Here is an 18,177-nt window from a genome sequence, read left to right as displayed (position 1 = left end):
GGGGGTGCGAGGCGGAGGTGACACCCGTGACATCGCGCACGTCACCGGGGTGCCTGCGGGAGCCCCGAGTTTGTGGGTTCCCCACCTTATTCCCTCCGCGGGGGGGGGCGGAAGGGGGTCACGTCGTGTTTCTCCGTGCCTCGGTTTACCCCGTTCTTTAAGAAAATCCCCGTCCGTGGCTCTCGCGGCTGCAGGCTGCCGGCAGGAGCAGAGCGCGCAGCACCGCGCGGGTCCGTCCCCGCGCCTCCCTCATCCCCGGCTGCTCTTTTGGGGCCAGCTGCGACCCGCCGAGCCTCCGCCTTGTTAGCGCTGCCCACGCTGCTCATCTGCCAGCGACGCTAACGAGGGGCAGCCTCGAATGAGAGCCTTGGACCCTCGGCGACCTTGCCGGACCGACCCCTGCACCCTGTCCTCTCACCCCCAGGGATGCTCCCCAAAACGCCCGGCTCCCCAACCACCCCCGCGCACCCGCCGGCGGAGCGAAGCCAGCGCCGCGTTCCCAGCTGCCATCGGAGCCGCCTCGGTGACTCAGCAGCCGCGCTGAAAGCTCCCTTATTTATTTCAACGCCTGCTCCCGCTCGGCTGAGCATCGCCCCGCAGCGATGCTGCTGCTGCCGCCACCGCCGGGCCGGCCCCACTCGCGGCGCTGCGAGGCCGAGAGCGGCGCCCCGAGCCCCGGCCGCGATGGCTTTGAGCGGCTGGGTGCTGAGCCCCGCGCTGCAGCTCTGCGCCGCCGGCCCTGCCTGCTCCTGGGAGATGCTGCACGTGGCCGGAGCAGGTACAGTGCGTCTGTGGCGTCCCCCCCCCCCCCCCCCAAATTGCTTTTCTTTGGGGTGCTGGCTTGGGTTTGGGAGAGGGGAGCCGCTCTTCTGGGCTGCTGGTGGCGCCAGCCTGGCCGCGGGGGTTGTTGCCAGCCCCGGCACTAAGATTTGGAGCGTCTGGGGACGTTCCGTGCAGCCCAAACAGCTGATATTGGGACCAGAATTTATTTATTTATTTATTTATTTATTTATTTATTTTCTTCTCTCTGGAGAGCCCTTAGGGGAGGGGAAATAAAGCGAGGAAAAACCTTCTGTTTCCTCCAAGCTCCGTGCTATTTTTGTTCCGGTTTCTTCAAGACCTGCGGTCGCCCTGTCTGTGCGTACGTTTGTCTGTCCAGGCTGGGTCAAAACTGGGAGAAGGCAGGGGTTCGGGACGGGAAGGTTCCTCCTGGTTTGATGCAAACAGGCAGGGGGGGAGCGCCCAGCTGCAGTGAGCTCGGCCCTCGTACGAGGCATCAGAGAGTCGTGCCCGCAGCTGCTGCCCCGAACGAGGCTTTGTCCTCCCTCTGGCTGGAGCTGGGCCGTGTGGGATCCTGCCCACGGGTGTCCCAGCGTGGTTTTGGGTGCGGGCAGCAGGGTGCTGGCCTTCCCCATCCAAAAAGAGCTCCAAGTGCTCCCTTGGGGGGGTGGCGGTGCCTGGTCCCCCCCCCCCCCCCCTCCAAGGCAGGCGCCCTGGGGCTTCGTCTCTGTCCTGCTGCTGCTCTGCCCGCAGGTGAGGCCTCGAAAGCCTCGTTCTTGGAGAAGAAGGGGTCACGCCGGGTGAGAGGGAAGGCCCTGGCTTTAATTAAGTGATTATTATCGATGGATCCCTGCTGGGTCTGCTCCTGGCTTCGTTCATCAGGGCGAGGGTGGCAGCTTGGGAACGTGGCTGCTCTCCCCGGGGTTAATCCTGAGAAATGCTCCGAAGTCCCGCTGCTGGAGTGGGGGATGACTGCCCGCGAGGCTGCGGGATTCAATGGGATCGCTTCCGGGGAAGCCCTCCGGCTGTTTTGTAGGGTGAGCTGGCGGGCCCCGGCTTTATGGGGTCGCTGGGACCCGGCCGGGTGGGGCGAGTCGTGCTGCTGCCTCCGCTGTCCCGGGCGAAGGGAAGGCATTTAGGAGGATTCAGGGGAGAGGTCATCAGGTGCTCGTTTGCGCGAAAGGCGAACGAGAATTTATTTAGGGGCCAGCCTCAAGGTGCTTCGGGGAGAAAAAGGACAATCGATGCGAGGCAGCTGAGAGGAAGGAGCGCAGCGGGTGCGGCGGCCCGGGAGCGAGCCAGGACAGCGGAGGGCTTTGCAGGGAGAGCACGAGAAGGAAGGAGCTCCGTGCCACCCCGCTTCGTGGCAGTGCTGGTCCTGGGCACCCCAAACGGGACCCCGGAAGCGAAGGGCTCGGGCAGGAGCGAGCACGGCGCGGTGCCGCCTTCCAGCGGGGGCAGTCGCCGGCTGCCCCCCCCCCCCCCGGCACAGCTTTGTCCCCTTAGCCAAAAAGCAGCCCCGCGTTGCTCACGCCTCACCGGGGCTTTGGGGTGGCTGGCAGCATCCTGCTCCGCGGGGGGCAGCATCCCGGTGATGGCCAGGAAAACACGCCTCGTGCGGCGGCGGGGCTGGAGCCCGGGGGGGGGACCCGGGGGTGCGGAGGGCAGCGCGTCCACCGATCTTCGGGGGTCGGTTTGGTTTTTGTTTTGTTTTAAATGAACGAGCTCCGCAGGTATTTCCCGGCGGCCAGCGCTGGCGTGGCTTTGCGCAGGGGATGTTGGCGGGGCGGAGGTGCTCGGGGTGCTGGATGCCTGTGCTGCAGCCGGCCCCGTGCTCGGCATGGGTGGGAGCGCGACGGAGGCACGACTGTCCCACGGGACTGAAGGTGGGAGCGCTCCGGCTGCTGCTGGGGATATGCCGTGGCCCTGAGAAACGTGGTGTGGCAGAGGGAGAAACACCCAGGCTACAGGGAATCCCTTCCCCCTTAGCGGCTCCCCAAAAACGGAGCAGGGAAGGGCAACCGGTTTGGGACGTTTGGTGGCTGGGGCTTTGCTCCCAATCAAGGAGAGGTTAATTAGCGCCCCGCGCAGGGCGTTTTGGCCCTTGGAGAGGCTGCGTAGGGCATGGCCCGCGCATGGCGAGACGAGCTGCTGTGACGGCTGAGGCACCCCAAAAAGAGGGGCTGCGTGCGGTAGCCTCCGGCTCCTGCCCCCGGTTCCGGGTGGTTTTACCCGGCGCTGTCACCGCTGAGCGCGGCGCCGTGGGTTGTGGGGTGGCACCGTGAGGCACACGGGTGGCTTGGTGTCCTTGTGGGGTAGAGGGACTGCTGTCCCGTGCCGTCCCGCAGCCCGGAGGTAGGGGGAGAGTCAGGGGCGCGTGGTGGTGCTCGGCAGCTCAGCGTGGGGGCTGCGAACAGGAAAATGCATTTTCCTTTCACAGTTTGCAACGAGATGTTCTCTCTTCCTTTTCCCTCTTGGTCTGAGGACCTGCGGAAGATCTCCTGAGGTGCAGAGACCCACGTTCAAGGGAGCTTTGTACCTCAGGGCGCTGCTTGCTCGGGTGAGAGAAGCAGCCCTGCGGTCCCACGTCAAATGGCGCTGGTCAACAGCCAGTTCCCTGCCTCTCAGCTGCGGTTTTCTTCCCGGTTTTGTTTTTTTCTTTTGGCTGCAAAAAGCTGGGTTGTCAGCAGGCTGGCGCCCTGCGCTGCAAGTCGGTGCCGCTGAATCCGGGGATGTTTTTCCACCGAGGGCATCTCCGCGCAGGGCTTTGCCCAGGAGCTGAGGATTTTGTCCCTGCTCGCCAGCTCCGTCTCCTCTCTTCCAGGCGTGTGCGGCTGCTGCGGCGCCCTGCGTCCCCGCTACAAAAGACTGGTGGACAACATCTTCCCCGAGGACCCAGAGGTAAACGAGGCGCTGCTTCGTGCATCCGTGCTCTGCGGGGCTGCGGGGATGCGACGTGACCTGCCCAAAACAGCTCCCTGGAGGCGGGGGGTGCTCTGCCTTCGTAAAACCGCGTGGCGAGGAGTGCTTTTACTTCAAATCCGGTTTGTGAGCAGAAATCCAGAAGCAGCTCCTCCAGCCTCACTGCAGGACAGGCTTCCTATTCCCAGACGTGCTGGGGCAGGTGGACGGGGACCGGACTTGAAGGCGTTCGTCCCCCTTTGCAGGAGAGGAAAAGCAGCTTCTGAGAGCGGGGCCCTCTTAAAGCTTCGGCCCAGAAGCTGCTTATGCCGCCCGGATGCGGGGAAGTCGGTGCCCCGAGTGCTGCCTCCTCGCTGAGTGGGGGACGGGGACGCCCAAGGGCTGCCGGCTGCTCCTGGAGCATCCCAAGCCTGGGCTCTTTGGCTCCGTTTCACAGCCGAGGTGCTGCCAAAATGGTTCGCGTTGTGTTCACGGCGTGGGGTGCTCGGGGGAGGTTTCCACCAGGGTCACCCTCCCTCAGCTGTGGCACGTCAGAGGGCACTAAACTGGGGCCAAATGCAGCCCTCGTTTGTGTTCCCCAGTGTCCAAGGAGTGGGGAAGTGCTAGGAGGTGGCTGGGGTGCTCTGGGCACCTGCCGTCGCCGCCGGGGTTTGCTGCGACTCCTGATGTTCGCTGGCTCTGGCTGGGAGGCCCTGACGCCCTGCCTTGCTCTCTTTCAGGATGGGCTGGTGAAGACCAACATGGAGAAGCTGACGTTTTATGCCCTCTCGGCCCCGGAGAAGCTGGATCGCATCGGTGCCTACCTCTCCGAGCGGCTCATCCGCGACGTGAGCCGGCACCGATACGGGTGAGGGCTGGGAGGCTGTTTCGGTGCCCCTCTGTTATCGACATAAAGGCGGGCCAGAAGATAGGAGCGGGGTCTTGGGTACGGGGGATGTGTGGGGTACCCAGCTCATCCGTGTTCTAGGGTGTCCCGAAGCTTTTAGCGTGCTGCGGAGGGACTGCAGCGTGTCCCGCCTCCGGAAGTGAGGTGTGGGAGCCCGCAGGGATGCGCAAACTCTTCGCGAAGTTGCAAGGGGCCGGGCAAGCTGGGAGCCACGCAGCATTCCCCTGGGGTTGTGATGCCTCTGCTCGAGGGGTCTGCGTGTGTACAGCATTCGTCCCCAGCCGCGGGGCTGCCGTCGTCCCTCCGGGACATCGCGAGGAGCCTGCGGCACCCTCCTGGCCTCTAAAAGCCCACGGTGATGTTTGCAGAGCCAGCTGGAAGTCTGGCTGTGGACAAGCACGTCCGTGGTGGGGCTGCCCTTGCTGGGGCTTAGCCAGGACCGTTTTGGGTGCGCCGCACCCCGTCCACGTCTCCGCTGAGCCACGCTGACGTGGCACGAGGGGGACCAAGGGCGAGGGGCAGCGTGCTGATGCTTCTCGGGAGAGCACGTGCTGGGGATGCGTTGGGCTGCCTGGGGATTGCTGTGCTCTGTCCGGCTTGGTCCTGCGTGGTCCTGCCTGCGCCCCGTTCTCTCCACGTTCCCACCCCGCAAGGCTTTGCCGTGTTTACTGCAGGGAGAGGCAGCACCCGCCTGGAAACAGCCGAGTGCCCTGATTAGAAGCACCGGGGGAGCTCGGGGGGGCTCCTTCCCTTTGAAGCAGCTCCTGGATTGATCCTCGCTGCCTGCGGAACAAAGCCACGGCTCAGCTTCGTGGCGCGAGCTCCAGCCTGCCTTCCATCCCCGGGGGGAGAGACGCCAGCGGCCCGCCTCGGAAGTGTGAAAGCTGGCAAACCTTCAAAGCCTCGTCCGCGTTCACCCGTCACCGGGAGGGACGGGACGTCCAAAGCTCTGCCCGGTGTTCCGCGGCTAGGCGGCTGTTAACGGGGCTCTGCTGGTGATGCTGGGAGAAGAAAGGCTGTCGGAGAGGTTTGACATCTAACGGCAGGCCTTGGCGGGGGGATGTGTTCCCTCCCCGTCCTCCTGTGCGTGCAGGCTAAGTTTTGAAGCCTAATTTGAAACGTCCCCAAAGGAGAGGTCACGCTGTCGCGGTAATATCGGACGCGTGGCGTTGTTCTCAGCCTCCTTTCCTACCAGAAAGGGGCTTGGTGCTTCCTGCTGCTCGTTGGTCACCTCTTCGTGCCCTTTTTCCCTCTGGGCCGTTTTTAACCCAGTTCGACAGATGGGTCGGAGCCTGGCAGACCCAGGAATACTCGGCTGCTGATTTTCACGGTATCTGGACGAGCTGTAGCGGTGTCTGAAGGACAAGCTCCACTCGAGCATGCAGCCAGGTTTCACCAGTTCCTGGGGCCTCGGGAGAAAGGATCAGTCTTGCTGTGTTGTATCAGCTGGAACCTGGAAGTTTAGGACTTATTCCTTCCCGTGAGAGGGCAGTTTCCTCCCCAGCTGCCCTTTAATGTGCACTCAGGGCTGGCACGGGTAGATCTTCTCAGCCTCCTTGTGAGCTCGCTGCCTCGAGCTGCTTCTGGGTGTCACCCGGGCAGATCTGGCCGCGCGAGGAGCCGGAGCACAAAATCGAGGTTAAAGGATGAATCGTGCTTGGTATAAAGAGCACAGGTCTGTGCCTGCCACCTCTCGCTTCCTCGGCTGCGGCAGGAGATCCTGGCCCGGTGCAAGCTGCTGTGGTGCTTGATTCAGAGCTGCGCAGAAACAGGAGTCGGGGGAGGTGGTAAAGAGATGGGAAGTTTGCTGCGCTCTGTGTCTTGGCGTTGGATCCATGTCAGGTGTTCGGGTACATCAAAGGTCCTGCAGGAGTTAGAGGCAAGAAACTGTGCAGTCACTGCTTTTTTTATTTTTATTATTTTTTGCATGCGCGTTTTGGGCACCTTCAGCCGGAATAAATATCTGCTGGCAGCGGTCGGAGGCCGCGGTTTGCTTCTCCCCTGGGCTTTGCGCGTGCACAGGGGGCAATCAGCAGCTCTGGCACAAGCAGCTCCGGCCGCTGCAGCGTTCCTGAACCAGATGCAGCGAGTGCCGCGGGGCCAGCCTGCGAGCGGCAGGTTTCCCCAGAGCCGCCGCGAGCAGCCGGTCCAATTCGTCTCGAAGACGTGAAGTGACACCCGACAAGTCCCGCAGTCGCTGCGTAATCGGTCGCCACCTCCGGAATGGGCCCGCGATTGAGATTCGGCGCTGGGCACGGGGCTTTCCGGCTTCCTCTGGAGGCAGGAGTGTGGCAGGAACGGTTTAATAAAGAGCCCGGATCCAGCTCCCGCTGGAGGAGATGCTTCTCGCCCCAGGAACTTCGGCGGTCCTGTGAATATACTTTGCTGTGCCGAACTGTGAAATTTTTTTCGGAGCACGTCAGTCTGAGTCCACCAGCAGTGCGGCCTCGTCCTGTCCCTCCTCCCTGGCCAGGGCTGGGTCTGCGAGGACTGCTGCCCTTGATGCGGAGCCCGCTTTGTCCCGGCACTCCCCCGCAGGACACAAAGACTGGCTGAAGGCAAGGGGAGCCCAGAGGGGATACAGGGAGGGCTGCACGGTGTTGCTTGCAGCCCTGGTCCCGGGACAGCCGAGTCTTCCGTAGGAGGAGGGATGCTGGGAGCAGCCTAACAACCTCCGGAGGTTATCTGGGATGTAAACTTTGCCCCGTTGGGTCAGCTGGGGCAGAAGGTCGGCGGTAGGTTGGCTTTACTGGGGAGCACCTGGGCGGTTTGGGAGGGAGGAGGGAGGAAGAGGGAGGGCCGTGGGGCTGCGCCCGTGCTGACCCCGACCTCTGCCCGCTCCCAGGTATGTGTGCATTGCCATGGAGGCCCTGGACCAGCTCCTTATGGCCTGTCACTGCCAGAGCATCAACCTCTTCGTCGAGAGCTTCCTGAAGATGGTGGCGAAGCTGCTGGAGTCGGAGAAGCCCAACCTGCAGATCCTGGGGACCAACTCGGTGAGTAGCAGCGCAGGGGGAGGCGGCGGCGCCCTGCTGCCCCTCTCCTCGGCCCCTGAGTCCCTGCGCGGGGCCGGGGCAGAAAACCCCGCTGGGACAGGGGCGAGCGGACGTGGGTGAGGGTTTAGGATGTCCCCCCCCCCGCGCGTCCTGCGATGCGTGAGGTTTCTGAGCCCCCAGCAGCGCTGCCCGCGTGCTGTCTCCGCCGCTCGCTGCCTGCGATCTCTGCCGCTGCGCCCCCGGCTCTCGAATTCCGCTTCTCCGAAAGGAGCCTGAGGACACGGGGGCTGTCAGCAGTCTCAGACAATAGCCCAACTTAGGATGATCCCCGCGGATTTGGGGAGCTCTTCGTGCTCGTAAAAGGCCTGGCTTAATCAGAGCAAATAAATGGCTTAGCCAGGCCGGGGATGTGTCAGTCGCAGCCGTAAAATGAGCGGCGTGAACGAGCGAGGTGACGTGCAAACTGCTGATCCTGGCCGGCAGCCAGCGGGGATGCTTGTGAGCTGCCTTCCTGCTGGGGCACAGCTTGCTCCTTGCTGGTTTTACTGGGAGTACCGGGCGTACCTAAAAAAGGAAAAAAAAAAAAAAAAAAAAGAGGGGTTAGGTGAAGCCGAACCTCCTTTGGGCAGCAGGGTGGACGAGGCAAATGTGTTGAGCGTCCGGGAAATTCAGGGACAGCTCAGCCCTGATCTGTCTTTCTCTGCTGCGTGATGGGAGGGGGACGGGCAGAGGAGCGGAGACCTCTCACACCCCCTTCTCCCTGGCTGCTGATCGCTCCCAGCTGAGAGCGCTGGGAGCTGCCCGTCGGCAAACCTATTTATTCATCCTCAGCTCGGGGAGGAGCAGGAGCATCGATCGCCCGGCAGGACCGGGCTGCCTGCTGCCGACAGCACCTTACCGCGGTGTTTTTATTGTGGCAATGCCACCACAAGCCCCAGGTGTGCTGCAGGGGGAAGCTCCTCGGGATGGGAGCAGGATCTCCGGGCATTACCCTCGTCCCTCTGCACCCAAGGGTGCCCCGACACAGGCACCCCGGAGCAGGGGGCACCGTGTTTCCGTGGTTTAACCGTGGGCAGCAGTCGGTGGTGGATGCTGTAACGAGGGGTCCAGATCCGGAGTGATGATTTAGCGGCTCTTCCTTCGGTTTCCCAGAGCGTGGCGGCGTTCGGAGGGCAAACAGCACAGGGACCTTGCGGGCTCTCATGGAGAAGTGAGTAATGATAACGAGCCACTTCTCCCTGGATCTGCTAACAAGGAATGCGCCTCGGGCTCGGGCTTAATTAGTGGGTGCTGTCTTCAAGCAGCCTGCACAATAACGGAGCTGATGGCGAAGGCGGGAGGAGGTTGTTTATAGAAACCTGCTCCCAGTGAGTCATCCTCCTGAAATCTCTCCTTCCACACACCTCCCTCCTCGCCACGAGCTGCAGAGGGGCTGCCAGGACCGGCACGGCAGCAGCAGATAGCCAGCGGCCTGCGATCGCCACAACCCCTCCTTGTGTAATCCCCGGGGTGAACGTACGGAGCGGCAGCTCAAATCCACTTTGGTTTCTCATCCTCGTTCGGAGGCTGCCGGGCAGCGTCCCTGCTTTGGGTAGGAACCGTCTGATTTCCAGCTCGGCGGCGTCCCCGGCTTTATTTTTCCTCAAACCGTCACGGATCTGTCGTTTAAACGGCTCTTCCCCCTCCTCCATGTGCCTCTTCTGATGTGTTTGTGCCCGATGGACTTCTAGGCGGCAGCGTTACCCCTGCCCGGCCCCACAGCCCTTCAAAGCACAGCAGGAGCAGCGTTGCGGTGCAACGTTTTAAATTTTGGCGGTGGGAGATGGGTCACGGAGCCCCAGAGCCAGCTTTCCAGCTTTGTTTTCGGCAACGGATCTCACGCGAAGTCCTTCCCCTGAAGGTCCGGTGCCCTCCCTGCCAGCCCAGCCCTCGCTGGGACTTTTCCGTCCGTGCTTTTTGCCCCGGGGCACAGGTTGGCAGCGGGACCGGGGTGGGCATCCCCCCACAGTTGCCCTCGTAGGGGCAGCTTGCGCGTGGGCTGGGTGCCCCGAGGTGCTCAGCACCCGCAGGCAGCAGCTGGAAGGTGCACAGTCCTCGGCTCACGGCCAACCTCAGCCCCCTCTGCCGAGGACGTGCCCTTCCCCTCCTTTTTTTTCCACAACTTTTCCTGCCCACGGGGGTGCTCGGGACGGCTCCCCCGGGGAACCCGGTGCCTGCTCCTCGCTGCGCATCCTGCCCTCGCCTCCGGCTGCACGTGGAGCTGCCACGAGCTTAAAAAAAAAAACAAACAACAACAACAAAAAACCCCACCGCGTTGTGCTCTCTGCCTGGTACAGAGGTTCCTTATGTAACAGCCCTGCATTTCTCTGGTGAGTAAGAGGGAGTTTATCAGCCGGAGCCGGTCCCCGTGCTCTGGGAACAGTTCCTGGCAGGGCTGAGCCAGCTCCTTCGGTGGTACAGAGCCAGCCTTTGCAGCTGACGTTATTAAGAGCCTGGCGCAGCGGGCGCACGCTGGCCGGTGCCTGGCCCTGGGTGACAAGTGCTGGGACGGGCAGGCTGGCTTTGCCGGCTGCGGAGGGGCACCGGGGGCCGTTCGCCCGCTGCTCTCGCGGCGGGGCTGGATGCCGGCAAACGCAGAGAGCAAGAAGAGAGGAGAGCCTGCTGCCCGTCGGGTGAGGAAGGAGGCGCCGCGCGGCACCTGGGAGGTGCTGGGGGGACAGCTAACCCCCTGGAGGTAAGTCTGATCCTCCCAGGATGATCACGGCCGTCCCGAAACCTCAGCCCGAGCCTTCGTGCCGCCCTGGACAGCTCGCATGAGTGACGCGGGATCGCCCGGCACCACCACAAAGCTGCGGCGCCGTCAGCGGCGGTGCTGAGCCAGCATCAGCACCCCGTGCTGCAGCCTCCCCGTCTGGCAGGAGGGAGCCTTCCCACGGCGCCTGCACGTGCCTGTAGCAGGAGACGTCTCGCTCGGAGGGCCGGTGGGCGTGCGCGGCTCCGTCCTCCGCCTCTGCCGGCGGGTCAGGGCTTGGATCTTGCCCAAGGGCTCCACTGCGTCTCTTGGCTGCTTTCCTCGCCTGGCAGAGGGCGGTTTTAGTGAGCGGCTCCTGAGCTCGAATGCAGCGGCGGCGTTGCTCTCTCGGCGCAATTTGGGGTGGTTTTGGGGGCGTTGCCCGGACAGGGAGCATCTTCTCCCTTCCTCGCGTGTCCATCCAGGTGGCCTCAGCTTTCCCAGCCCGCTAACGTGAGCGCAGCACGGGAGTGTAAACCGAGCGGCAGATTTCATCCCCCCAGCTCTCTGCCAGCTGCTTATTCCCTTGCTCCGAGGGGGAGGATGAAGCACGAGGTCCTGGTGGCACAGGCCAAGGGCAAACCTCATCTGTTCCCAGCACCGGGCACTGGTGGATGGATCCAGCCTGGGTCCGTGTCCTGTGTGTGCTCAGGCCAGGAGCTGACGCCTTGGATTTTGTGGCCACTCTCGTGCTACAGATGTTTTACTTATTTTGCCCTTCTTTATTTACTCCTGTCGGTGTGACTGCATGGGCCGAGGTCTCCTCTTTCTGCTTGACCCTTTGAAGAAGTTTATGAAGTCAGAAGAAAGCTTGAAAATGTAGTTAATCCCTTCTTCCCCCTAATTTTCTCCTTGAAAGCTGAAACCCCAGGTCTGTTGGTCAGATGGCTTTCCTGGCAAGCTCCACGCCCGCTGGTGCGGCCAGGCTGGAAAGAAGCCATGGGCAGGACCTTGGCTTGCCGGGTGCCGCGGGCAGACCCGGGGTGTGGTTCCACTTGCAGCTTGTTTCCTCCTTGTCATTTCCCAGGCCGTTTTCACCCTGAGGCCGTGTTTGGGAAACGTCAGAAGGTTTTTGTGCCGGCCGGGAGGCTGGAAAGAAGCTGGGGGCAAATCTCTCCCTCAGTTACCGGCGTGCGCTGCACGTTGGAAGTCTTTAACTCAGAGCCTTGCTGCACTTCCACGTGCCCTCTGCTGGGGCTCGCGGTGAGGTCGACAGCACCCAGAGCCCGGCCCGAGTGCTGCTGCAGCCCGGTGGGGCTGTGCAGTGACACGTTCCCGCTTGGGGACGTCCTGGGTGCGGCTGGTTTGTGGCCCTGAGCACGTGCAAGCTGCCACGGCGGAGTCCTTTGTAGCGCTGCTGGAGCCCGCTGCGTGTCTGCTCTGATCCGGAGGGGTGTTTTCAGACTCTGTTTGTTGTGTCCTCTGTGCTGAGCCTCTGTTTCTCCTCCCCCAGTTCGTGAAGTTTGCCAACATCGAGGAGGACACCCCGTCCTACCACCGCAGCTACGACTTCTTTGTCTCCCGCTTCAGCGAGATGTGCCACTCCAGCCACGATGACCTGGAGATCCGGACGAAGTGAGTGCCACGAGCGGGGCCAGCAGCGGTGTCCCTGGTTCTGCAGGCATGCTGGGGGGCTTCCCTGTGCCCCCAGCCGTTGTCTCTCCTGGAGGAGCGCCTCATTTTGGGAGCAGGTTGGATGCGGGCTGCACGGGCCCATTGCTTGGTGCTGTGATTCCCCAGAGCCGGGCGCTCTCGGGCTTAAAATCGGCTGCTCTTCTCTCCCCTCCTTTATTTTCCCCACATTAAGCCCTCCTGGCTCTATGGGAGGATGAAACAGAAGCGTAGAAAATGCAGTGCAGCGCGTATCCGGCTTCTGGTGCCGTGTGGGATGTTGCGTGCAGCGTTACGCGTGTGAGAAAAGACAGTTTGCGTTTTCTGTCCTGACAGCAGGGCCAGCTCCGAGCACAGCCAGTGACACGACAAGGGACAAACGTGTGCCCTTGGGCACAGCACACTTGAAACTTCTCGTTTTGGGGCAAAACGTGGGCAGGTAGCACCTGGAGGCTGCCCACCTGAGCTGCCTCGGCACTTCCTCCTCAAGCGTTTCTCACCTCTGCTCCGGGGCTGGGCCAGAGCTCAGAGAAGGCGGCAAGGAAACGATCCTGGTCCCGGTTCCGAAAGGCGATGGTGCTGGGAAGAAGCCCAGTATTGACAGAATGAACGCACGTTCAGAAAGCGCCTCCTGCAGCTGCGGGCTGTTATTTTCCACCTTTAAAGGTGGCCGTGTCTCTAGACAGCGCTGAGCACCGACGGGCTTTGCTGCGATGGGAAACGTGCCCTGAGGGGATTAATTAGGACGAAAGCAGACAGATTAATGTTGTTTACTGCTGCCAGAGCCAGGGCTCGCGGTGGCAGGTTTAAAAAGACCCAGCACTTGGAATGGCCGCGTGCCTCCTCGCGAGGCGCTGATGGCACAGCGCCATGGCTATTGCTGGGAGCCTGTGCAGAGGAGGTGGCTGCTGCCAGGGGCAATTTTTAAGCGGAGCCTGGGTGTCAGGCAGCATTTCCGCGCAGCCTGGTGCTGTGCTGGTGCTGTTCCTGGAGCTGCGGTACCAGCGACCGGTCGCCTTCCAGAGGGGTGAGCCCCTGAGGTTTGAAACCATGAACCCTTGAGGTTTGCTGCTGCTCTCTGGGGACTCCCAGCCTCCTGTCGCCGCTGCAGACTTGCAGGTAGCTTTTTTTCCTTAATCAGGAAGTGATGCCAGAGGCTCATTATTTCCAATTGACTTTTAGGGCCCTGCTGACGCTGTGTCGGAGACTGGAAGAAATTCTGCTTCTCCTGTAATTAAAAAGGAGGGCTCGGCGTTCCTGCGACCCTGCTCCTGCTCGGTGGTCCTTCTTCAGGAGTAGTGTCGTGGGCAGATTGTTGCCTTGATTGGGTCTGCAAACTGAGATAGGGAGACCTCAGAGCAGGTTATTCAACGCGTTTATTTCTGCAGATCAGCGCACGCTGTCTTCTTTGGGCATTAGCATTGGGTGTTGAGGGGCTGGTTTCAGACTTAGCTGCGTAGGGAGATTTTTACTGATGACTTTGTTGGTTAGAGCAGAGTCAGGAGCTCTGGACCCAGAAAAGACACAGGTGTCCAAAGCACATCCAGGTTTCCTGGTATCCAGCATCCCTGTGGGTGTGGTGTGGCTACTGGGAACAGAGGAAGCAACAAAAACCCTCCGTGCATACCGGGGCCAAAACCATCCCTCGTGAGAGGCCGGGCTGCTGGCGCCACCTCTCCGTCTCGGTTAGCGCGTGGCTGCAGCTCGCCCCGGGGGCTTCCCAGGAAAGGCTGTGGATGGGAGCCGGCTGCTGCTGCCAGAACGATTTGGGCTGCTTCAGAGCCTTTCCTGCTTGGGTCTGTCGGCTTGTAGGAAGCCGAGTCTCTGTGGATGGAGGGCAGAGTGATATCCCTGGGGTGTAGCAGGCCCACAGCTGAGAATTGGGGAAATGTCAGTGTGAACCCCTCCTGTGGGGCAGAATCAGCGCCTTCTCTCCAACTTCTTGTACAATTTCACCCACGTATATGTATGTACGTATAGAAATGTCAAGTTCTATCTACGTGTATAGATAGATAATATTCTGATGTCGATTTGTTCCCCAGGATCCGGATGTCTGGCATTAAAGGCCTGCAAGGGGTGGTGAGGAAGACGGTGAACGACGAACTTCAAGCCAACATCTGGGACCCGCAGCACATGGACAAAATCGTGCCCTCGCTGCTCTTCAACTTGCAGCACGTGGAGGAGGCCGAGAGGTGAGGGCTCTGCCGGCAGCTTCGGGGGCTGCTTTCAGCCAGGTTTTGCAGGGGGGGGGACGTCGTGGGCTGCTTTGTGCCTGCCCCCCTGTGTGAAGAAGGCCTCTGGTGGTCAGAGGGGAAACCCTGTGAGTGTCCTTGCTCAAGGATGATGCAGATGGCGGGAGCCCTGCCTGTTACCTGGTGCCGGGAAGGTTATCGCTGTCTCAGCCACTGCAGGGCAGCATGCTACCTCTGGAGGAGAGCTCTCAGCACCACCCCTGCAGTTAGGACACGCTCTGTTTGCGAAGGCTCTGAGCTGCCTGCTCAGTGGGCTGAGCCCTGCGAGGATTTGTGCTTAAATGCTACCTAAGCAATTAGGTTAAAGCCAGGCAAGAGGAATGTGAGGAGCTGAAACAGGGCTCTGCTCCCTGTCCCTCCATTCTGCCGGCATAACCCCCTGCTGGCTGCCTGCTTGCCACCAGCTGGGTGTCTGGAGGGGAGTTGTTCGGCTGAGAAGCACAGAGTGGGGAAGCAGGCACGAATTTCTCCTGGGATTTTCCTTTTGAAGGTTAGGAGAGATGTATCAGTCCTGGGAAGACGGCTTTTGGCCGGATGCAGTCCCCCTTTTTCTTGTAAACTGAAGCGCTGAAGTGGAAAAAAGGCGTTTGCTGTGTTCCTGCGATGCCACATAGCCCCAGCGTGGAAAAGGGGAGGGATCCCCTCCGGGGCGTGCGTGTTCAGCGTGACTTGTGCTGCGCCACGCCGACTGCTGTGTTCTTCCTCCTCTGGGAGGTTGTGTCCCCCCTGGGGGGACGCTGTGCCCTGCGTCCTCACTGATAACATCCTTCCCCCTGCCAGCGCTGAGCGCTGTGAGTCTCCTTCCAGTCCCGGGGACGTGGGGGCCGTTCCTGCAGGGAACGGGGCCGTCCCAGCGCATCCCCCTGCCCTGCGATCCGTGCACCTGCGCTGCCTGCTGATCTGGCTCAAATCCAGCAGCAATTTATGCCTGGGCTGTGCCGTGGTGGAGCTACGCCACCTTCCTGGCAGGGCGACGTGTGGCTGCCGCTGTGCGAGGGGTAGCCCGTGGCAGCAGGGGCTAGAGGCAGATGCCACGACTGTTTTGCTCCATCCCTTCCCATCTGGGCTCCGTGCCTCTTCTCCCCCACTGCTGCTGCACGCTCAGATCCGCTCTCATCGCCCTCCTCTGCTTTCACAGCCGCTCCCCCTCGCCGCTGCAAGCCACTGAGAAGGAGAAGGAGAGTCCCACGGAGCTGGCGGAGAGGTGCCTGCGGGAGCTGCTGGGCCGGGCGGCGTACGGCAACATCAAGAACGCCATCAAACCCGTCCTCATGTAAGTTGGGCGTCCTTCCTTTTCGGCACAAGGGCACGGAGAAGCAGCCGACGAGGGCTGGAGCTGGGGTGAAGGCACGTGCTCCTCCGGCACGGTGCTGGAGACGGTGACCGGGTTGCAGGCCGAGCTCTCCTCTTTGGATGCGTTGAGGAAGATGGCACTGGATAGATACCTGTTGCTGAGAAAAGTCGCTTCAGAGAGCAGTTTGTGTCCCTGCTCTCACCCGCATCGCTTGCTCCCTGCTGCTCCTGGCTGTCCCTGCCTCCTGGGGCTGCTTTGCAGCACTGCGTGCTTCGGGGGACCTGCAGTTACCGTCCCCTCCGTTTCCATCTCTCCCCAGCCACCTGGATAACCACTCGCTCTGGGAGCCGAAGATCTTTGCCACCCGCTGCTTCAGGATCATCATGTACTCGATCCAGGTGGGGAGCTGGGGGGGTGGGGGGGGGGCTGCTGTGGCCAGCGGCGCGGGCTGGGGACGCGCGTGCGTGCCCGGGAGCGGCCGGGGCTGGGCTGAGTCAGAGCAGCTGCCGCATTGCTGCATCCCGACAGCGCCGAGACCGAGCGCTTGCGATGGGCTCAGCCCCTGAATGTGCCCCAAAACAGGCTGCAGACGGTGCAGCCACTGGGCTGCATGGCAGGGTGGGCTGGGGGCCCCGCAGATAAAGGTCTGATGCTCCTTAGCCTTGCTTCGTGCCACCTGGGTGCGTTTTAGGGCGCTGGGCGTGGAGCCCGTGTCTCAGTCCCGGCAGCGCCCGCCTCCCTCTCAGCAGAAAGCAAAGCCCCGCTGAATCAGGCGGGTTGGCAGCAGGCTGTGAAACGCGCCGAAGGAAGCGGCCTGGCTTTGGTGGGAAGCTGCCCCTTTCCAGACCGCTGCTGTGGAAATTAACCCAAGCTCCCCGTCCCTGCAGAAAAGGAGGGGTGGAAAGTCCTTAGACAGGGACAGACCCTGCCAGACTCTGCCCCTTTTCACCGGGAGCCCTGGCCATGGAAATGCCATGCAGGTAACCCCCAAAGGGAAGGAAAATGGCCCGTCCTTTCTTCTTCCACGCGTGGGTCCCTGTGTGGTGATGGGTACAGTGCTGCTGACTCCCCACGGTGCTGGGGCTGCCCCGGACCCGCTGCCCCACTTCGCCCCCTTGGCAGTTTGCTTTGCTTTTGGACTCGGCCAAACCACAGCTCTGCTTGGAGAAGCAGTGCTCTGACAAGCACGTCGCCATCCCCCGCTTCCGCTTCATGTTGATAATCCTGCAGATTGCCTAAAATCCTTTACAGCACTGCTAGGTTTTATAGAATCCTGTTAATGCATACTGGAGGTGTAGGGTCACAATAACTCAGCGGGACCCTTCTCCCTGAAATCCCCAGGATTAATCGTCACAATTTCCTTAGATCTCAACAGCTCTTCAGATCATTTTTCCCGTGCAGATTGCTCCAAGCTCTCGTAAAACAGCCCTCCTCTGGGTGCCCTCTTGTTCTGCGTCTGGAGCTATGTTGGAAAGAGCGAGGGACTCAGCACAGCTGGGCAGGATTTGTCCTTGGTGGCTGCATGGGCACCAGAAGAGGGTCATTGCCTCGTGCACGTGGCACCTGCGCTGACGTTCCCGCTCTCCTTCCAGCCGCAGCACTCCCACCTTGTGATCCAGCAGCTTCTGGGGCACCTGGATGCCAACAGCAAGAGCGCGGCCACCGTGCGCGCGGGCATCGTGGAGGTCCTCTCGGAGGCAGCGGTGATTGCAGCCTCCGGATCTGTAGGTAGGTGCATGGATCCGTCCTCCCCGTCCGTCCCGCTGCCCGTATATTTCGGTGGGAGATGCGAAGAGCTGCCGGAGGTTTGGTGTGCTCCCAGGTGTGAGCTGGTGCTGGGGGATCCGGTCCGGAGCATCGAGGGGAGCTGGGGATCCGTTGGGTGCCATTTCAGCGCACCCGAGCACGACACCCACGTACGGCTGGCTTTAGATGGCTGAGCGCGATGCCAGCCCTCGCCTCCACGCAGGGGGGCAAAGGGATTTTCAGGGCTCTTTTTCCGGGGCCCACTCTGAATACACCGAGCTGATGTCGCCCCTAAAAGTCTGCTTCTCTCCTGTCTTGACTGGTGGGTTTAAAACTTGCTGTGCGTCTGGCCAAAAGGGTTTTCAATCTGTTTATGGGGTAATAGGAGGCCTGAACCACACCATCCTTAGGGAAACTACAGGCTCCAGCTCCCTGGGAAGAAGCACGGCTCTCTTCCGGCACAGCTCCCCCGTCTCTCCCCTGTCCCTTTCGCAGGCCCCACGGTGCTGGAGGTGTTTAACACCCTGCTGAGGCAGCTGCGGCTCAGCATCGACTACGCGCTGACGGGGAGCTACGACTGCGCCGCGGGCGTCAGCACCAAGATCATCAAGGAGCACGAGGAGAGGATGTTCCAGGAGGCCGTCATTAAAACCATAGGTGGGGCGTCCTGCAGCGCGTGGCCCTGTGCTGGCGGGGGGCCCCCCGGCGCGGGAGGTTTCTGCCTTCTGCATCTCGGGGTGAAACAAAATCACCCTCGTCCTGAAAGCAGCGATGGGAAGTGGGATTTATCCCTTGCGTGGCGGTGGGTTATCGCCAGGTGGCATCGCAACCCCAGCGATCCCCGGCAGAGCTGCCGTGTGTGGGCAAAGCTGAGCTTCTCCCCGGGTAGGAGGCCCTGA

At 61.8% G+C, this 18,177-nt stretch overlaps 1 protein-coding gene across 10 annotated transcripts in view; it reads left to right on the top strand.

The window, feature by feature from the left end:
* The window catches only part of EFR3B (EFR3 homolog B), a 37,500-nt gene that overhangs the window by 11,105 nt on the left and 8,218 nt on the right, over positions 1 to 18,177 (top strand). For 6 of the 10 annotated variants that reach the window (XM_035563670.2, XM_035563669.2, XM_035563672.2 and 3 more), the window contains 9 exons: positions 3,605 to 3,681; positions 4,422 to 4,549; positions 7,434 to 7,584; positions 11,829 to 11,950; positions 14,029 to 14,178; positions 15,377 to 15,511; positions 15,852 to 15,930; positions 17,125 to 17,260; positions 17,774 to 17,935. In XM_035563670.2, the coding sequence (XP_035419563.1) occupies positions 3,605 to 3,681; positions 4,422 to 4,549; positions 7,434 to 7,584; positions 11,829 to 11,950; positions 14,029 to 14,178; positions 15,377 to 15,511; positions 15,852 to 15,930; positions 17,125 to 17,260; positions 17,774 to 17,935 (1,140 nt within the window). Of the gene's footprint in view, positions 1 to 543; positions 779 to 3,604; positions 3,682 to 4,421; positions 4,550 to 7,433; positions 7,585 to 11,828; positions 11,951 to 14,028; positions 14,179 to 15,376; positions 15,512 to 15,851; positions 15,931 to 17,124; positions 17,261 to 17,773; positions 17,936 to 18,177 lie in introns of those variants that run through there. The other 4 variants (XM_050709446.1, XM_050709445.1, XM_035563666.2 and 1 more) reach the window with 3 other exon arrangements.

Source organism: Cygnus atratus, chromosome 3 (assembly GCF_013377495.2).
Source record: "Cygnus atratus isolate AKBS03 ecotype Queensland, Australia chromosome 3, CAtr_DNAZoo_HiC_assembly, whole genome shotgun sequence".
Taxonomy (NCBI): Eukaryota; Metazoa; Chordata; class Aves; order Anseriformes; family Anatidae; genus Cygnus; species Cygnus atratus.
This window is presented reverse-complemented; position numbering and strand designations above follow the sequence as displayed.